The sequence below is a fragment of the Myxine glutinosa genome, chromosome 7 (assembly GCF_964187855.1).
Source record: "Myxine glutinosa chromosome 7, kmMyxGlut1.1, whole genome shotgun sequence".
Classification (NCBI taxonomy): domain Eukaryota; kingdom Metazoa; phylum Chordata; class Myxini; order Myxiniformes; family Myxinidae; genus Myxine; species Myxine glutinosa.
In genome coordinates this window covers 93,162,501-93,183,264 of record NC_136267.1, presented here as the reverse complement: position 1 = coordinate 93,183,264, position 20,764 = coordinate 93,162,501, and the positions used below count along the sequence as shown (strand labels likewise).

General features: G+C 40.0%; 1 protein-coding gene across 2 annotated transcripts in view; it reads right to left on the bottom strand.

Annotated features, from left to right (window-relative positions):
- Window positions 1-2,772: 2,772 nt before the first annotated feature.
- LOC137431417 (neuropilin-1) overlaps window positions 2,773-20,764 on the bottom strand; it is an 83,108-nt gene continuing 65,116 nt past the window's right edge. For both annotated transcript variants that reach the window (XM_068122713.2, XM_068122714.2), the window contains exons 9-14: window positions 12,730-12,896; window positions 12,376-12,531; window positions 9,670-9,814; window positions 9,282-9,416; window positions 8,918-8,968; window positions 2,773-4,999 (exon numbers count right to left, since the gene is read on the bottom strand). In XM_068122713.2, the coding sequence (XP_067978814.1) occupies window positions 4,422-4,999; window positions 8,918-8,968; window positions 9,282-9,416; window positions 9,670-9,814; window positions 12,376-12,531; window positions 12,730-12,896 (1,232 nt within the window). In that variant the 3' untranslated portion in view covers window positions 2,773-4,421. The remainder of the gene's footprint in view (window positions 5,000-8,917; window positions 8,969-9,281; window positions 9,417-9,669; window positions 9,815-12,375; window positions 12,532-12,729; window positions 12,897-20,764) is intronic.

The following is a 20,764-nucleotide window of genomic DNA, read 5'->3' as shown; positions in this document are numbered from 1 at the left end:
AGAGTGTATCAGCTGAGTTCCTGGGACATTGACACGTCATGTAGAAGGTCATCTTCTGTAGAAACCTATCTGTGGACAAATTCATTCTTACAGACCTGTTGTGCACATATTTTGCAACATGGAAAGCTCCTCGCGAGTCTCACATTGAAAGGTTTGTGAAAGCAGTGAAGCAGCATGGAGCAGTCTGGAATATGAATTCACCAAACGCAGGAGGCCACTCTGGCCGACCAAAAACAGAAAGGTCACCGGAGAATATTGCTGCTGTTGCTGACTCAGTCTCTCGCAATCCCATAAAATCTCTCCGGCACAGCTGGCAAGAGCTCAACATCAGCTTGAGAATTTGAAAACAGAGCATACATAATTCATAAATAACTTTGCTGGATGTGTGGTCCTCTGCAATGAGCAAATGGCGCCCATTTGGAGCACATTTATCAAACATCAACGTTGTCAGTAATTCAATTGTAAAATTATCACATCTCGTTGTAGACAACTGAAATTTTCACTGATATCTTGGGTATGAGAGAGTAATATGATCTGCAGTTTTTTAAATGTTTAATTGGGTAATATTAAAGTTATTAAACTTTTCCCTGGGCCCATTTTTATATGACATTGAATTAGTTCTGAGAGCGGGGCATTGATTGGCACATGAGAGCCAGGGTCAGAATACGTATTTGCTTTTGAGGTCCCATATACAAAATAAACCAAAGATGTCAAAGGAAATCTTCATTTAAACGACCAAAAAGAGAACAAAAGCCAAATAAGATCAATATATTGATATGTGGAGAGTAAGGTAGAAAGATCTCTGCAGGGCAATACCATGGATGAATCCCCCAAAATGGCAGGGTACTAAAGTTACCCATGGCTTTGGAAAGGATTATATTGTAAAAACAGCACAGTATTTTTCTGGTAGGTAGGTAGGTAGGCACACCAACTGATGTGCTACTATTAGCAAAAAAGACCGTGTGAATACAAGGGTGCCAAAACCACAAACACCTTTACTGATAGAAAGAGGGGAAAAACAGAAATAAAAGTGGCATTAGAAAGTGGAAATGACAAAACAAACACGACAGAGGAAAGGGGTATAAAATATGCACAAAGATAAATGTATTTCACAAACCTTGCATATCATTAGCATAATGCATGTCGTTAGCATCATTGTACTTGAGGACGTACGACTCACATCGAAGCACAATGCTACGAAAGGTATTGAGTTGGAATAACGGATATGTTAAAAATCAAATTTTGATATATGTATACATATACATATACATATATATATATATACACACACACACACACACACATATATATATATATATATGTTATATATATATATATATATATATATATATATATATATATATATATATATACATATATATATATATATATATATATATATACATACACCACCGGTCAAAAGTTTTAGAACACCTCAATTTTTCCAGTTTTTATTGAAATTTATGCAGTTTAATGTCTCAATGTACTCTGAAATTAAGCATAGAACAAATAAACAATTGGAGATAAAAAGAAATCATAGAATCATTTTGTTTAACAAAATTTTATTTAAATTTTTGACTCGGCAAAGTAGCCACCTTTTGCAGATAAAACCACCGAACACACTCGTGGCATTCTTTCTACAATGGAAATTAAATATTGTTCGGGAAGTTCTTCCCAACACTGATGCAGAAGTTCCCACAAATGTGTTGCACTTGTAGGTTGCTTTGCTTTCACCCTTCTGTCCATTTCATCCCAAACCAGCTCGATAGGGTTCAAGTCTGGAGACTGTGCTGGCCATTCCATGATTTGAAGCCTACCGTCTTGTTATTTTCCTCGAAGGTAGTTTTGACATAGTCTGGAGGTGTGTTTAGGATCATTATCTTGCTGTAGGATGAACCCCTGACCAACTAGGCGTATACCAGAGGGTATTGCATGGCGCTACAAAATGCTGTGGTCGCCCTTTTGGTTCAGGGTGCCAGTCACTCTGTGCAAGTCGCCGACTCTGGATCCAGCAAAAAACCCCAGACCATCACGCTTCCTCCTCCATGTTTGACAGTTGGTGTCACACACTGAGGAACCATCCTTTCGCCTACTCGATGGCATACAAAAACCCTGCGTGATGAACCAAAGATTTCAAATTTTGATTCATCGGTACATAAGACCTTCTTCCAGTCTTCAGTTGTCCACTGGCGGTGCTTCATGGCCCAGGCAAGCCTCTTTTTCTTATTTTGCCATCTTATCAATGGCTTTCTTACTGCTACTCGACCTGTCAAACCTGCAGCTCAAAGTCTTCTCTTCACAGTTGAAACTGAGACTTGCTTACTTTGACCAGTGTGAAGCCGTGCTTGAAGCTGTTGTCCTGTGAACCGCCTATCACGCAAGCTGTTGACTCTCAGAAGCTTGTCTTCTGATTCTGTTGTGGCTTTGGGTCTGCCAGACCTCTTCCTGTCAGAGTTTCCTCCAGTTTCCAAGTGCCTTTTGATGGTGTGGGAAACTGTACTCACTGACACCTTGGCTTTATTTGCAATTTCTGTAAAGGTCCTAAACTTTTTTTAAACCTCGAGCAGTTTACTGCTTACCTTTGTACCATTTCAGGTTATTCACTGGACTTAAATTGCTTAAATTTCAATAAAAACTGGAAAAATTGAGGTGTTCGAAAACTTTTGACCGGTAGTGTATGTATGTATATACATATATACATATGTATGTACAATACACACCTGCATACATACAGAACCATGTTTCCACTATGGGTAAATACTATGTGGTGTACTGTATATGTAAAAAATACTTTTTACTGACTTCATATCAAAAATAGCACAAAATTCATGCACACATCACAAATGCAAAGAATGTACACCAAAAACTTTTGACTATTTACAAGAACAATATAAAAATATACAAATATGTTTGTGTACAATTTGGCTGAGTACTAAAAGTCCCATGTTCACCTCTATTGGCATCAAGTCCAAGGGCATGGCACAAAGGCTCGGGTTTAAATCCGACATTGAACACCGACCTTGCCTTGTTTGTAACATCCATCGTCACTCACATTTTGCACTGAGTATGATGACATCGCTGCAAGAATCACTTTGTCTTCATGTGCAATTGGTAAAAACATGAATGTACACTTAATCTTCGCTGAAGCAGGAACGGCTGCTGCAGTTTTTTTCTTTTGAGGGAAATTTTCCACAACGGGTCATAACCCCAATTGAGAACAGTATTTGATTTTCTGATTACTCAACGAATGTAACCTTACATAAATATGCACTCATGCGGTGTGTATACGCACACACACACACACACACACACACACACACACACACACACACACACACACACACACACACACACACACACACACACACACAACACACACTTGCATTATAAAGTACATGAGGTGAGTGAGTGAGTAATGAGGTGTTCTATTTACAAACGTCCACAGTATTCCCTCTTTGCTGTCTCAGGCATTGTGGGATGCAGAAAGTGTTAATTGTTTACGCCTAATTACACATTCTGTCGCTGATAACCCCATTCAATTTGAACTTGTACCTCTTTGTGTGGACATCATGGCTCATGTCCATGACAAATCAAGATTTCTCAACATGTTTGACAGGAGGTCAATATACATGGAGATGGGAGCCCCAGGGTGTAGTGGTTCGTGTGCTCGGTTCATGATGGGGAAGACCCGGGTTGGATTCTGGCGTGGGGTGATGCCCCAGGTATACTCCTTACTTCAAATGCCCCCGTTTGCCTTGCAGTAAGTGGGACCCTCATAATGTTATATTGGTCGATCACTTGTCAGAGTACCGGTTCCGTTCTTGTGAGTAGTAAGTGAGGTGGTCTTCTTGGAGATTCCGATAAACACCAGGGCACATTGCTTGCTACCACAGAGTGTGGTTTCTGTAGAAGCAACAGTTGTTCATACACCCTGCTGTTCAGGTGTCTAAGGTGAACGGCCGTCTGGCTATGGAGAGCAGACATTATATGAATATGAAAGTTGAATGAGTATTGTGTGCTACATATGAAACACCCAGGGGCACGACATGTGATATTAACAGGAGATGTACAGATCGACCCTTAACTGCCGCTCTCGACCCCCAAAGTGACAGGAGATAAGTTCCACCAGAAAGTTTGGAAGTTTGGAGAGTGTAAGGCCACGGACTCCTGTTACGATCCAATAGTAACTCCTTTAAAGGCACTACCATATATTCCATGCTTTTTTATTTCATGTGAAAATGTCTGCTTCTCTTTGTTGCTGAGAATCCCGACAGAAGAATTAGCTCCAACTTTCAAAAGGCACAGAGAAATCGACTTCACAACAGAACAACTGCTGCAAAGTAGAAGTAAAGGTGGCCGGCCAGTGGTTTATTGCTATTTACTGTAGACCTGTGCCAGACAAGTCTGGAAAACCGCAGGCTTCACACCTGCCTAAGACCCACTCGTACCGGAAATGCATCGTCACCCACGTGGTGCTCTCCATTTGCAACTGTTACTGTGGATGGTAAACAAACTGTCTGTGTGTCGTCCCATAACTTGGCTTCAAACTGCCCGTTATTTATCAGGGTTCTGGGAATCTCGGCTGCATAGTGGTTAGGATCACATGGTCCCCTGAGTTCGGCCGGCTGAGAAGCCGCCATGATGCCCATGGTCACAAAGTGTCCGTCGTCCCAGCCGTGTCTCGTGTTGGGCGATGTCTGTATCTCCGAGTCCGTCGCTTTGTCTGACGAGGCCGACTCTTTTGCAGAGGCTCTTTTGCTGACTCTGCCAGTGCGAGGCCACACACAAAACACGAGGAGGGTTGCCATGGTTATGGCTCCAGATAGAAGTCCAAGAGAACTCAGTACAATTCCCACCAGCAACATGGCGTTCAGGCTTGTAGGCAAGCCCGTGGGCCCGGGCCCGGGTTTCATGAGGGAGGCCCTGTTGAGACCGCTGCTTGTTCCATGGGCAGACCGGCTGGACGTGAGACCGGGCACCGTGATGGTTTGGTCTTGGTCTAAAAAGACAAAGCACGATTGTAATAACACACACACAATAATACAATTGGCATTATCAGACACAGATAATGATGTAGTGGTTTTGTACATTCAAAAATGTACGTCACATAATCATTTATCCTTTATATCTTCACATGACCCAAACGACGCTCACCAGACACAAGTTGTCTTTATTAAACTATTTATTACCTCCACCACCAAAGGGAGCCGGAGGTTATGTTTTCATCCCTGTGTGTCTGCTTGTCTGTGAACAGGATATCTCAGAAAGTTGTGGACGGATTCAGACGAAATTTGGTGGTGTGTGATGAGGACGAATTGGTTGTATTTTGGTGAATATCTGGGTCCAGATTCAAGAATTTTATATGATTCTTTGATTCAAGAAGAAGCTGGATAGACAGTTCTAAAAGCAATTCTAGAAGAAGTAGAGCTGACACACACACACACACACACACACACACACACACACACACACACACACACACACACACACACGGACACACACACAGATACATACACACACACACACACACGGACACACACACACAGATACAGTCACGTGAAAAAGTAAGTACACCCCATGTAGAGTTTTGACTTTTTCAACATATTTCAACATACAGCTATTTGATCTTCATTTCAACAATATTGACAGATAAAGGTGAAATAATATAACAAATATCATGAAACATTTACATTTTGTAGTCCATTGTATAATTTAAATAAACATAAATGCAAATTTCGCATGTGGAAAAAGTAAGTACACCCTTGGCTCTAATAGGTGGTATTGCCCCCTTTGGCAGAAACAACCTCAAGCAGGCGTTTCTTATAACTGTCTACCAGTCTCTGACATCGACTGGGAGAAATTTTTGCCCACTCCTCCATGCAGAATTCTTTCAGCTGTGCGATGTTTGAGGGGTTTCTTGCATGCACAGCTCGTTTCAAATCCCCCCACAACATCTCGATGGGATTTAGATCCGGGCTTTGTCTTGGCCATTCCAGAACCCTCCATTTCTTTCTTTTCAGCCATTCCTTGGTGGATTTACTGGTATGTTTAGGGTCATTGTGATGTTACAAGGTCCACCTTTGGTTGAGCTTCAACTTTCCGACAGATGGCCTCACATTATCCTCAAGCACCCTCTGGTACAATGAAGAATTCATAGTGGATTCTATGATGGTGAGCTGCCCAGGCGCTGATGCAGCAAAGCTGCCCCAAACCATAATATTTCCTCCACCATGCTTTACAGTTGGTATCAGGTTCTTGTGGTCAAATGCTGTCTTTGGTTTTCGACAAACATGTCTTCTGGTACTGTGGCCAAATAGCTCTACCTTTGACTCATCTGTCCAGAGCACATTGTTCCAGAAGTGCTGGTCTTTGCCTATGTGTTCATTGCCAAACTTTAGTCTTGCCCTGATGTTCTTTCTGGACAGCAAAGGTTTCCTCCTGGCACACCTCCCATGTAGATCAAATTTGTGCAGCCTCTTTCTAATGGTAGACTCATGCACTTTGACATCAACAGTGGCAAGAGCTACCTGTAGGTCCCGTGATGACATTCTGGGGTTCTTAGAGACTTCTTTCAGCATCTTGCGGTCTGCTCTTGGGCTGAACTTGCTGGGGCGGCCTGGCCTGAACAAGTTGGCAGTTGTTTGGAATCTTCTCCACTTGTAGATGATCTTCCGAACAGTCGAATGATTGATTTCAAATTGTTTGGAGATCTTTTTAAATCCCTTCCCAGACTCGTAGGCATCTATAACCTTTTTCTGAAGGCCTCAGAGAGCTATTTTGATCGAGGCATGGTGACACCGCACACTTCAACAACAAAGAGCAAACCAAACTAAATGTCTGAGGTTTAAATAAGACAGGTTCCTCCAAGATCCTCTCTAACAATGTTCTAATCGTTTGCACCTGAGCTGGTGCACCTGATTCTAATTTTAGGTATTTGAAGTAGTGATAAATGTAGGGGTGTACTTACTTTTTCCACATGCGAAATTTGCATTTGTTTATTTAAATTATACAATGGACTACAAAATGTAAATGTTTCATGATATTTGTTATATTATATCACCTTTATCTCTCAATATTGTTGAAATGAAGATCAAATAGCTGTATGTTGAAATATGTTGAAAAAGTCAAAACTTTACATGGGGTGTACTTACTTTTTCACGTGACTGTACATACACAGACACACACACACAGAGATATATACACACACACACACACACACACACACACACACACACACACACACACACACACACACACACACATACATACACACACACACACACGGACACACACACACAGAGATACACACACACACACAGATACACACACACACACACACACACACACACACACACAGAAACATACAGACACACACGGACACACACACACAGATACATACACACACACACACACACACACACACACACACACACGGACACACACACAGAGATACACACACACACACACACACACACACAGATACATACATACACACACACACACACACACACACATACATACATACATACACACACACACACACACACACACACACACACACACACACGGACATACTGACAAGACAAACACATTAACACAGCCACTGAGCTTGGGAGAATGTGCCGTCACTAAGGTCACTTCCTGGGATACTCTGGGGGTCCCAGCGACGTCATAACAATAGCGCCGCTTTTCTCACCGTACTCAGTGTGGCATTTCCTCAAGAGGAATTTCCTCCTCCCCATGGATGCTAACCGGTGGGGATTGCCCGTGATCTATCCTTTCGAAGCAAGGAAGCAGCACGTACCATTTTAAAAGTCTTTCGTGTGACTTGAACCGGTCGAAACTGGATGGGTCTTTTTTTAGGAGACACCATCTCCTTACTGGATGGCTGTTGGCTGCCTACGAGAGCTCCTTCGCCCGTTGCCAGGTATTGTTTTTGGTCCTGGCAGGGTGTCACAGTCACCCTCCCCACAAACACCTAGTGAGAGGTGTCAGTTTAGTTGCCGACAACCTGACCATGCGGCAGGTAGCCCTGGATTACATGTTACCAGTAGCAGTCTCAAAAGACTGACCTGACATACATACTTGGACAAAATATTCATGACCTGGGGGCAGAGTAACTGTGAGAAAAACTATGAGAATAAGCATCACGCCAACATGCCGTGAAAGCAAAATAACTCTCCTCTCTCTCTCTGCTCATAAATTCCTTGATTATTGTGTCCATCTGTCTCCCCACTGCCAATTCGTTGCTTAACCCTAAATCACCTCACATTTCCATGAGATTTGATCTTGCAATCATACATGTATGAGTTTAAAACAATATTCGATAAAATAAACAAAACAATATTCAATTTAAAAAAAAACATTCGAAAAAAACAAAACAATATTCGAAAAAAAAAAAAAATTCGAGTAAAAAAACAATATTCAATTTAAAAAAACAATATTCGATTAAAAAACAATATTCGATTAAAAAACAATATTCGATTAAAAAACAATATTCGATTAAAAAACAATATACCATAAAAAACAATATTTGATTAAAAAAACAATATTCAATTAAGAAAACAATATTCGATTTAAAAAAACAATATTCGATTTTAAAAAAACAATATTCGATTAAAAAAACAAACAATATTTGATTTAAAAAACAATCTTTGATTAAAAAACAGTATTCGATTTAAAAAAACAATATTTGATTTTAACAAACAATGTTCGATTAAAAAAACAATATTAGATTTTAAAAAACAATATTCGATTAAAAAACAATATTCGATTAAAAAACAATGTTCGATTAAATCACAATATTCGGTTTAAAAAACAATGTTTGATTTAAAAAACAATATTCGATTAAAAAACCAATATTCGATTTAAAAAAACAATATTCTATTAAAAAAAACAATTATGACATCACTCATACCTGATTTGGGGTTTGCTGCAGGAATGAAACTTGCTTTAGGACTCACAGGATCTGCAGGGAACACGTTTACCAATTCATTAGATGCCATACATTTAAGTTATCGGTGCCATTGCATCTTCATTTGCAATATCTGAAACACGTAGTTAAATACATTTGTACTCCTGCAACTGAAAAGAGAGAGAACAGCTTGAGGTTAACAGCAGGGATCTCCCACAATATGCGAGTTCACAAAATAAAGGAGAAATGAAATTCTGAACGAGCAAGTCAGTGTAAGTAATTGAACACCATTGAACGATCGAAAGGGGATTTGAAAAATCAACATGACAGCAGTATGGGTCGTGGTAATCCAAGTGTGCTGATTGACCTTGTCCGTGGTTGATGGATTCATTCTGACCATGGATCATCTGAGTACAATCCTGCCAAAGTGGATCACAATGGTACGGCGGTGACCCTGTCACATTGCTCACCCTTGGATGCACATCAGGTGGAGCTGTCGTGGCTGCAAGCAGGAGATAAACAAACATGGCTGATTGGGACACTCAATTACCTTGCTGCGTCCTGCACCAAAGGCGTTTGTCAATTTGCTTGTTTATTTATCTTAACAAAATTGCACGGTCCATTGAACATTAATATTAAAATTGTTTCATAACATATGATGTCAAATCAAAGTTTCAATTTGTGTATAAATCTGACCACAAAGTGATGGACAAAGTGAACATAAGAAGAGGTGATCTTTTGTGCCAGGTGCATACCGAGAGCGGCACAGCCCAGGATTTCGAGGCGTAGGCCGATGCCCCGGGAGGTCCACTTTTGTGGGTAGAACCTGATGAAGCGGGCAACTAGCGGGTCAAAACGCCGAAGTACCGGCAAATCTCCGTTGGAGTTCCCTTCAAGCAACTGTCGCAGACAGGTATGGGGAAGCAGCTCAGATTTCTTGTTAGGCTATAAAAAGGTCTTCCTCTGTAATCAATGAAATCCCTTAGGGGCTGTTTGGTGTTCCTGTCCGAACATTGCTGGGATTCAAGGTTCAAATCTCATATACCATGTTCATTTGTCGATTTACCTTATAATTCAGTTAAAAGTACATGCCCAGCTAACACAACAACGTTGGGCCAACGCTGGGTGGGCTTCTCCTAATATCATAATCCAAACTATAAATGTACAAGCTTCTTTGTTATCCTTAGACATTAGAAATGAAAACGAACCGTGTTGCCACATTATCGAACCTCAGTGCACAGTTATAATATTGACGAGCATTATTAAAATTAAAATAAAGACAACTAGCACTGTAAGGCTTAATAACCCCTGTAGAGTAAGGCTTAATAACCCCTGTAGAGTAAGGCTTAATAACCCCTGTAGATCTACCGTCGCTAAGAGTAGTGTATCTCTCCGAACTTGTTAGGTTGACAATAACAAACAGATTATTACTATGCACACATGAAGCGAAAAGCAGGCAAAGTGCGGTTAATCAATTGGTACACGTTGTCTGTCTGTTTGTCTGTCTACGGATGTCCACGGAATTTATTCATTTCAATTGAATTATATACTTGAACACTGCAGAACACAAATCGCCTTTTTGGTTCTTTCTTCCGTTTAGCAGTTACTTGGATATATACAGTATATATACTGTATATTTTTTAAGCTTCGCCACCAAAGGTGCATGGAGGTTATGTTTTCACCCCTGTCTGTTTGTTAGTTGGGAAAAAATATTTATTTTTGACAAGTATGTTGATCACTCCAGTTTGTGTGTGTGTGTGTGTGTGTGTGTGTGTTTGTTTGTCTGTCTGCTCACTTATATTTGCCTACAGGTCACAATTTTAAACCGATCTTCACGAAACTTCACCAAATGGTAGAGTTTGTAGTCCGACAAAATTATATATATATTTGAGGTCAAAAGGTCAAAAGGTTAACATAGGCACATAGGTAAAAGTGGTCAACCACCTTTTTCAAATTTCTAAAATCCTCAATTTTCATACGATTGACTTGAAATTTGAATAGGATTTTCATATCAACTAACTGAATTCAACCACCAACTATTTTTGAGATCAGCATAGGCCAAAAGGTCAACATAGGCCAAAGGTCAAAAACATTTTTCGAATTTCTAAAACTCTCAATTTTCATCCGATTGACCTGGAATTTGAATGTGATTTTCATATCAGCGAACTGAATTCAACCACCACCGATTTTTGAGATAAACATAGGTCACAAGGTCAACATAGGCCAAAGGTCAACCACTTTTCTCGAATTTCTAAAATCCTCAATTTTCATTTAATTGACTTGAAATTTAATTCGGATTTACAATCAGCTAACTGAATTCAACCAACAACTATTTTTGAGATCAGCATAGGCCAAAAGGTCAACATAGGCCAAAGGTCAACAATTTCGAATTTCTAAAATTCTCAATTTTCATCCGATTGACCTGAAATTTGAATGTGATTTTCATATCAGCGAACTGAATTCAACCACCAACGATTTTTGAGATCAACATAGGTCACAAGGTCAACATAGGCCAAAGGTCAACCACTTTTCTCGAATTTCTAAAATCCTCAATTTTCATCTAATTGACTTGAAATTTAAATAGGATTTACAATCAGCTAACTGAATTCAACCAACAACTATTATTGAGATCAGCATAGGCCAAAAGGTCAACATAGGCCAAAGGTCAACAATTTCGAATTTCTAAAATTCTCAATTTTCATCTGATTGACTTGAAAACTGAATAGGATTTGCATATCAGCTTACTCAAACCAACCACCAACTATTTTTGAGGTCAACATAGGCCAAAAGTCAACATACGCCAAATTTCTAAAATTGTCAATTTTCATCCGATTAACTTAAACCTTGAAGACGATTTGCATATCAGGTCACTGAATTCAACCACTAATTATTTTTGAGGTTAAAAGGATGCTCTACTGAGTGCCATTCTACTTTGTTCTGTTTTGCCAAGTGTCGCTCTATGGGTGATTTTTCATTTGTGTGTTTGTCTGTTTGTCTGTCTGTAAACAAGATATCTCAAAAAGTTGTGGACAGATTCGGACGAAGCCTGGTGGACAGGTGTGTGTGTGTGTGTGACAAGGATAAATCAATTCGATTTTGGTGAAGATCCGAATGCGGATCTGGATGCGATAGTTATTTAATTTTTTAAGTGATTCTTCACTATTGAGTGATACATGGCACGATATCTCAAAAAGTTATGAATGACTTATGACAAAACTTGGTGGATGAGTTGGGTAGGTAACAAGAACAAGACGATTAGATTTTGCTTCATGTCGGATTCAGATGTGACCTATCATAGGGATACAAAAACCTAAACAGTTCAGCCTGGCGGAGGTATGCTTCCTCTCTTCCAAGTGCCATTCTAATTGGCACTTGATTAGTTGTAAACTTCGGGAAGAAGTTGAAGCAAAGTAAAGGGAATGCAAAGCAATGATGCAAGCAATGTCATTTCAAAACCTCACCTTCTGTCTTCGGTTGTTTTCTTGCAGGAAGAGCCACTGGTCTCCATCCATACTGTATCCTAGGAGGAACTTTCGCACATATGACATGTTACCCTTCCCATTGCTGGTCCCTTGTACGGTGACACCTGTCACAGTCACCACTTTCGTTAGGTCCACCTGCCAAGACAGTCCGCAAAGGTTTCATCACCCTATCGGCCACACAAACCAGAAGCTTATGTGAGTAATGATTCGCCTATTTTGCATTGTCATGTGATGTCACTGCCAATCGCAAATATCTCATGCCACCCTTTTGGCACATCGTAATTTAACTTGTCCATTTTCCTCAATTATTTAATAATCAAGAGGATTGCTGACCTGGAGCCACTCGCCAGCATCTTCGTGCTTCGGTGTCCAGCCATGATGGGGGTCCATCAGACGAGCCAAGGCGGCCGCATGGCCGGGGCCCTTCTCGGATGACGCGGTCATCTGCCAGTCTTTCACCTCCCCTGTCGCCAATCCAAATGGCTTGGAGCACGGGAAGTCTGTCGTAGTGGGGGAGGAATGAGGAAAGCCATTGTCTATCTTTTTCTCCATGTTACTTTGCATTTCACTCGCGTCACATGGTCTTCTCTTTCAAAGCCACTAATGACATGCAAGGGTTGCTCAGTGTGCTTACTCTCTCTGGTCTCTTTCTATATTGCTTCCGATTTTTATTTGTTATTTTTTTTACTCCTGACACACGCACACACACGCACACACACACACACACACACACACACACACACACTTAATTAATTGTACAGTATTGGTTGTTCCTAAACTTAAATATAAATAATTTAAAGGATTGCTGTAAATGATGTTAATTTCACAACATCCCGGATTCAACTTTATTTAAATTGTAAACCTCAAAACATAGTTCCCCCACCTAACACACACACACGTTTTTAAACAACAGATAATTAATTATTATTCCTTGGCCCATTGAACGAATGATGTGAGCTGATTAATTTCAATGCTTATGACTGATTAAAGTGATTGGCGATTTTTTTGAGAAATTTAATGCTGATGATGTTTTTTTGAAGTCCTTTATTTTATGTTATCCTATTTTATTTTATTCTTCCTACTTTACAAGGAAGCAAGGATTTTTAAGCACAGTAGAAGGCCTGCCCACCTAAGGCAGGCAGTGCTAAAAATACAACCAACCACAAACAGGTCATTTGACCAGGGTACCTGAACACAGTGGCATACCATTTTCGAGATCTCTGAGATCTGGAATCAAACCCAGAATAGACAACTCAATGGCAAGCTCTCTGCCAACTGGGCCCACCTCCGCTCTCAATATTGGCAGGGTGCGCATCCTCAGCCTTTCGGCTTTGATCGCGATACAGACCAAGCTTGGTTAAAAGAATCCTATTTGTTTTCAAGTGATCTCCGACAGAGTCAAAACGACTGTTTACACGAACATGTTGTTCTCCTAAAACTCTTTCACGGTCCATAAAAGGAGCATACAAAATGTTGCTCTTGCATTATGAGCCCAATGTGGTATATTTTGAAGTTTGTGGTATATTTTGAAGTTTGTGGTATATTTTGAAGTTTGTGCTATATTTTGAAGTTTGTGGTGTATTTTGAAGTTTGTGGTATATTTTGAAGTTTGTGGTGTATTTTGAAGTTTGTGGTATATTTTGAAGTTTGTGGTGTATTTTGAAGTTTGTGGTATATTTTGAAGTTTGTGGTATATTTTGAAGTTTGTGCTATATTTTGAAGTTTGTGGTGTATTTTGAAGTTTGTGGTATATTTTGAAGTTTGTGGTATATTTTGAAGTTTGTGCTATATTTTGAAGTTTGTGGTGTATTTTGAAGTTTGTGTATATTTTGAAGTTTGTGTATATTTTGAAGTTTGTGTATATTTTGAAGTTTGTGGTATATTTTGAAGTTTGTGGTATATTTTGAAGTTTGTGCTATATTTTGAAGTTTGTGGTATATTTTGAAGTTTGTGTATATTTTGAAGTATATTTTGAAGTTTGTGCTATATTTTGGAGTTTGTGGTATATTTTGAAGTTTGTGGTATATTTTGAAGTTTGTGGTATATTTTGAAGTTTGTGGTATATTTTGAAGTTTGTGGTATATTTTGAAGTTTGTGGTGTATTTTGAAGTTTGTGGTGTATTTTGAAGTTTGTGGTATATTTTGAAGTTTGTGGTATATTTTGAAGTTTGTGGTATATTTTGAAGTTTGTGGTATATTTTGAAGTTTGTGGTATATTTTGAAGTTTGTGGTATATTTTGAAGTTTGTGCTATATTTTGGAGTTTGTGGTATATTTTGGAGTTTGTGGTATATTTTGGAGTTTGTGGTATATTTTGAAGCTTGTGGTATATTTTGAAGTTTGTGGTATATTTTGAAGTTTGTGGTATATTTTGAAGTTTGTGGTATATTTTGAAGTTTGTGGTATATTTTGAAGTTTGTGGTGTATTTTGAAGTTTGTGGTGTATTTTGAAGTTTGTGGTATATTTTGAAGTTTGTGGTATATTTTGAAGTTTGTGGTATATTTTGAAGTTTGTGGTATATTTTGAAGTTTGTGGTATATTTTGAAGTTTGTGGTATATTTTGAAGTTTGTGCTATATTTTGGAGTTTGTGGTATATTTTGGAGTTTGTGGTATATTTTGGAGTTTGTGGTATATTTTGAAGCTTGTGGTATATTTTGAAGTTTGTGGTATATTTTGAAGTTTGTGGTATATTTTGAAGTTTGTGGTATATTTTGAAGTTTGTGGTATATTTTGAAGTTTGTGGTGTATTTTGAAGTTTGTGGTGTATTTTGAAGTTTGTGGTATATTTTGAAGTTTGTGGTATATTTTGAAGTTTGTGGTATATTTTGAAGTTTGTGGTATATTTTGAAGTTTGTGGTATATTTTGAAGTTTGTGGTATATTTTGAAGTTTGTGCTATATTTTGGAGTTTGTGGTATATTTTGGAGTTTGTGGTATATTTTGGAGTTTGTGGTATATTTTGAAGCTTGTGGTATATTTTGAAGTTTGTGCTATATTTTGAAGTTTGTGGTATATTTTGAAGTTTGTGGTATATTTTGAAGTTTGTGGTATATTTTGAAGTTTGTGGTGTATTTTGAAGTTTGTGGTGTATTTTGAAGTTTGTGGTATATTTTGAAGTTTGTGGTATATTTTGAAGTTTGTGGTATATTTTGAAGTTTGTGGTATATTTTGAAGTTTGTGGTATATTTTGAAGTTTGTGGTATATTTTGAAGTTTGTGCTATATTTTGGAGTTTGTGGTATATTTTGGAGTTTGTGGTATATTTTGGAGTTTGTGGTATATTTTGAAGCTTGTGGTATATTTTGAAGTTTGTGGTATATTTTGAAGTTTGTGGTATATTTTGAAGTTTGTGGTATATTTTGAAGTTTGTGGTATATTTTGAAGTTTGTGGTGTATTTTGAAGTTTATGGTATATTTTGAAGTTTGTGGTATATTTTGAAGTTTGTGGTATATTTTGAAGTTTGTGGTATATTTTGAAGTTTGTGGTATATTTTGAAGTTTGTGGTATATTTTGAAGTTTGTGGTATATTTTGAAGTTTTGCAGTTTCATTTTGAATCATCCATCCATCTATCTATATACGTACGATTAATCAACTTTGATTTTGGTTTTGATCGTTTTTGTTGTGTATAATGTGAGGTTGTGAGAATGACTTTGGCTGATGAGACATATAAAGGTTGTTCCGCGAAAAGATGTATTAATTCAAACCGACATTGGTTGGTACACGCAGGATTCAGCCATTTCTGGATCTCTTGGAAACGTGCGGAGAAGCTGGAGTGAAATTCAGTGAATCACATTTTTTGAAGTGAATGTAAATTCCTCGTGGAATACATACCATCTGCAGGCCCTCACGTTGGTCTGACCGTTTGATCTAGACGGAAGATAAGCTGGAGAAGAACCAACATCCATTTTGGGTCCCTTTGAAATTCTGGGCCACCCACCTAATGCAACCACTCGGCATTCATCAAGCAGGAGTATTTTTCATGGAGCGGTGGAGGATCATTAGTTGAAACTCAATGACAATGGAGGTTCCGCTGTTAATCTTGGTCGCGTTACGAACATTCTTTACCATGGTGATGGCGGTGAACTCACAGAGCACAGGGAACCAGTAGAGAATGAAGCACACAGGAAAAAGTACTTGGGAGCAGTTGGGATGCTAGGCCTGCGAATGCCTTTGTCTTGCTCCTTGAAGTCTCATGGGGACCCAAAGGCTCGTTGGATATCTGTGGCTCCACTATGGCGGAAGGATGAAGACGTGGAGATGAAATTAGACATCACTAGCTTGAAGTCTTTTCCCACGGTGGCCTTGCGAGGCGTCGAGTTCACTTCGACCGAGAACGTCGAACATCGCTTCATTAGGATAAGAAGGCAAACTTGAAAGGGAATGCCAGGAATATTGACCAGCATGGATCCTTTTCAGTACATATACAGGACTTTCCTCATGAAACTTTTGGAAATTCCTGCGATAACCGAGTTGAGAGAAACAATATCCAGAGGAACAGGAAGCAATTCTCAGGGGGCACGCTTCTCCCATGGCTCCTTGTTTGTTCAGATGCCTGTGCCTTTTCCACACACTGCCACCAAATCACTGGTTGCACCCTTGCCCCTTTTCAGGTGGGCCCGGGAGGATGTTTCAGGCGTTTCTCAGATAGCGGATTCCTGGGGCGTCTCGACTTCCTTGCAGTGAGTGGAGAACAAGGTTTATTTGTTTTTTTCCCCCCTATCGGCTTTGTGTGCCTGTCCACAACTTAACGGTAACATTGTTGAGGTTTTGCATAGAATCCATGCAAGATCTCACAACTGTGGTAAAATCTGAATAGTGAGAAATAATTATTCATCTTAGAATTGTAAAGTTACGCCATGACGTATAAATTGACAAACTTCCCAAAACGATTCCATGGTGCACAGATGGACACTAAACACAGACCACACAGGTGTTTACACATGAAGAACCTAAACTGTCACTCGGTTACAAATTTAAGGCACATGGAACAAAAGGGACACCTGGCTCGTTTGGTTTCTCCTCGACCAAGAATGTGCAGACGCTTTGTTATGGCTTAATTTTCGACTGTGTATGGCCATTACTTGCGGGGTTACAGCTGTACAGACAATTGGAATTTCCTCAAAGGGTTTTTGCGGCATCCTCTGAGAAAAAACTTCCACGTGCTGATGCCGTTGCAGTTATATCAAGCTAGCCTGGATAAGGTACACCAAACATCCAGCACAGCCTACGCACGTTGAATGGCTATGGTAGCAGGAATGTCGAGGATGGGTGGTATATCTGTTTGTAGGATATATTGTATTTCAGGTACTAGTACACCCGCAGACTCCGGGAGGGGCAGGAAGGGTCATTACTCTTTGGGGTATATATATTACAGTCGATCTCTGGTCGGGTTTCAAGAACATTGGGTGTGTGTTCATTTACCAAGTTTCTTGTGAAGAGATCGCCAAGTGGTTTAATCATTTGAGCAAGCACTCCATTCAAAACCGTTAAGGAACGGATGGCTTGGCAAGCGCTAGCTAGCTGCTTGGTAAAGGAGCACAACCCGAGCTTCTCCCTTTCAGTTTCGTGTTAAACAGCAGGAGCGAGTTTCAAAAGTTCACTACGAAAAATGCCACGGTAGCGGCAGAAAGCGCCATGTTTTTAACCCAACATTTGTGGGTTATATAGAGTACAGTAGATCTTCGCTCAGTTCTGTAAGTAAACCTTACTTCACAGATGTTGGGATTCCTCGAAATTTCTTCATTTAGTGCCATGGTTCTTAACCTGGGTTCGACCGAACCCCAGGGGTTCAGTGAGCCAGTCTCAGGGGTTCGGTGGAGGTCCTCCGAAACGCATTGCAATTAAAAAAAAAAAAAAATTTGTATCAATTTTAAATCTATGTGTAATTACGCTTATTATTAATACTAGGGCATGCCCGTACTATATATATATCTAAAATTATATCCCCCCCCTCTATTTACATGAAATGGTTTGGTCCATTCGCAAAGCCAAAGCGAACGGCTTGCGAGTACGGTGACAATCCCCCCCCCCCCTCTATTTACATGAAATGGTTTGGTCCAAAGCGAACGGCTTGCGAGTACGGTGACAATCCCCCCCCTCTATTTACATGAAATGGTTTGGTCCAAAGCGAACGGCTTGCGGAGTTTGGTAAAGAAATCGCCATAGCGTGCACAAACGCGCAGGAAAGCGAAAGAATCGCAAATTAGTTTTAATTAGTTTTAAAACATAGTTTAACGCCAACATAGCGGCAACATAGTTTGCCAACGTGAAATAAATGAATACGCTCTCAAATGTGCCGTCCGAGGCAGAGTCTGTTCGCCACGTTCGGCACACGTGATAACTCGCTGCTCTCTGATTGGTTGAATCGTTTTTTGGACATAGCTCGCTAGCTACTTGTCCGATTAATATGAAACCTTGAAAAGGCACATCCTCGGGTCCCCAGCAATATACCTGGCAAGTTTCAAGTATATCGGACCCGTGGTTGTCGAGAAACAGCGGTCACAGACAGACACACAGAGATTACTGGCATTATAGATAGATTATTATTATTTTGCTATGTATGTTACGAACGAATGGAAATGTTATTTGTAATTGTATTCCCATCCCATTCATGGTTTCTCTGGTCTGTGTTTAAGATAAGTTGTTTCACACTGACTGTAGTAAGTTGAATCAATGAGCAACTTGCTAATTATTCTGTTGATGGTGCTTACTTGCTTACTTGCTTACTGGATTTTGGACTTTGCAGGTGTTCGGAAATTCCAGTGAATAGCCTCGATTAGCTTGCCGTGTGCCGTGCGTCATTGGTCGCGCCTTACTTTGGAGTTACTGATTAATTGAAAAGTAAGTTGGAAATGTTTGTGGATATGCAGGGCGGGTTCAGAGTTATATTAAAGTCAAAAGTGGATGGTGATTATAAAATATCATTGAATTACTCAGAAAATTAGGTGGAGGTGATATAACTCCTTTGGTCGCAATTCAAAACTAACAATTCGCAGTTTTCTCTGTAATATTATAATGAGATTTGAGGTGACATAGAATTGAGAAGATATAATAAATCCCGTCATCGTAAAGACAAGTTATGTTTTCTTCGTTAAAATTTCTGTTTTCAGAGGGGTACTGATTATATTTAAGCATGTTCCTTTTAAAATTTTTGTCATATAATTATTTGCCTGAACTCAATTAAGATCAGTTTGTTACATTTTTTTTTTTTGCAGTATGTCGAGGAAAAAAAGGAAGTGGTCGGAGGATTACGTGCGGTACGGGTTCACGTGTTTGATGGAACGGGACAGAAGTCAGCGTCCTCAATGCATGCTTTGCAATGTCAAGTTGAGCAACTCCAGCCTAGCACCAGCAAAACTACGGGAACACTTCAAAAAACTGCACGGCGAGGGGCAGTACAAAGACGCAACGCTGGATGAATTCAAATTGAAGAGAGTTCGATTCGACGTAAGTGCTACCTTGCCCACTCTCGGCTTCGTTCCAATTGACAAACCGATCCTCACCGCGTCGTATGAAGTTGCGTACCTGATCGCAAAGCAGGGCAAACCGCACACCGTTGGCGAGACACTCATCAAACCGGCCGCGTAGAAGATGGCCCACATCATGCTGGGAAAAGCTGCTGAAAACAAGTCGTCTCTCGTTCCACTCTCAAATGACACCATCAGATGCAGAATCGACGACATGAGCGACGACATCCTCGCCCAGGTAGTTGCAGATTTAGTCGCGAGCCTGACGAAATTCAGCCTTCAACTCGACGAGACCACCAACGTTTCGAATTTGAGCCAGCTCATCTTATTTGTGCGTTATGTCAAAGGAGACGAGATCAAGGAAGACTTTCTGTTCTGCAAGCCTCTCACAACAACGACGAAGGCAGCTGACGTGAAGAAGCAATGGCCTCTCGTGGAACATGGTGTCTGCAGTTTGCTCGGACGGAGCTCAAGCCATGCTGAGATGCAACTCCGGCTTTGGAGCGCTGGTGAAGGCCGATGCACCACACATCATCGTCACGCACTGCGTCCTGCACAGACACGCGCTGGCATCAAAAACTTTCCCTCCAAAACTGGCCAATGTTCTGAAAATCGTCGTTGAAACTGTGAATTACATGCGAAGCCGTGCTCTGAATCATCGCATCTTCAAAGAGCTGTGCAATGAAATCGGCTCTGAATTCGAAGTCCTTCTCTACCACTCTAACGTTCGATGGTTATCACGAGGGAAGGTAGTGAGCCGTGTTTTTGCCTTGCGTGTAGAATTAGCCCTGTTTTTGCGAGAACACCAACATTGCCATGCAATGCACTTCCAAGAGTCAGAGTTCATCCTCGCCTTGGCATACTTGGCTGACATCTTCGATGCACTCAATCATCTCAATTG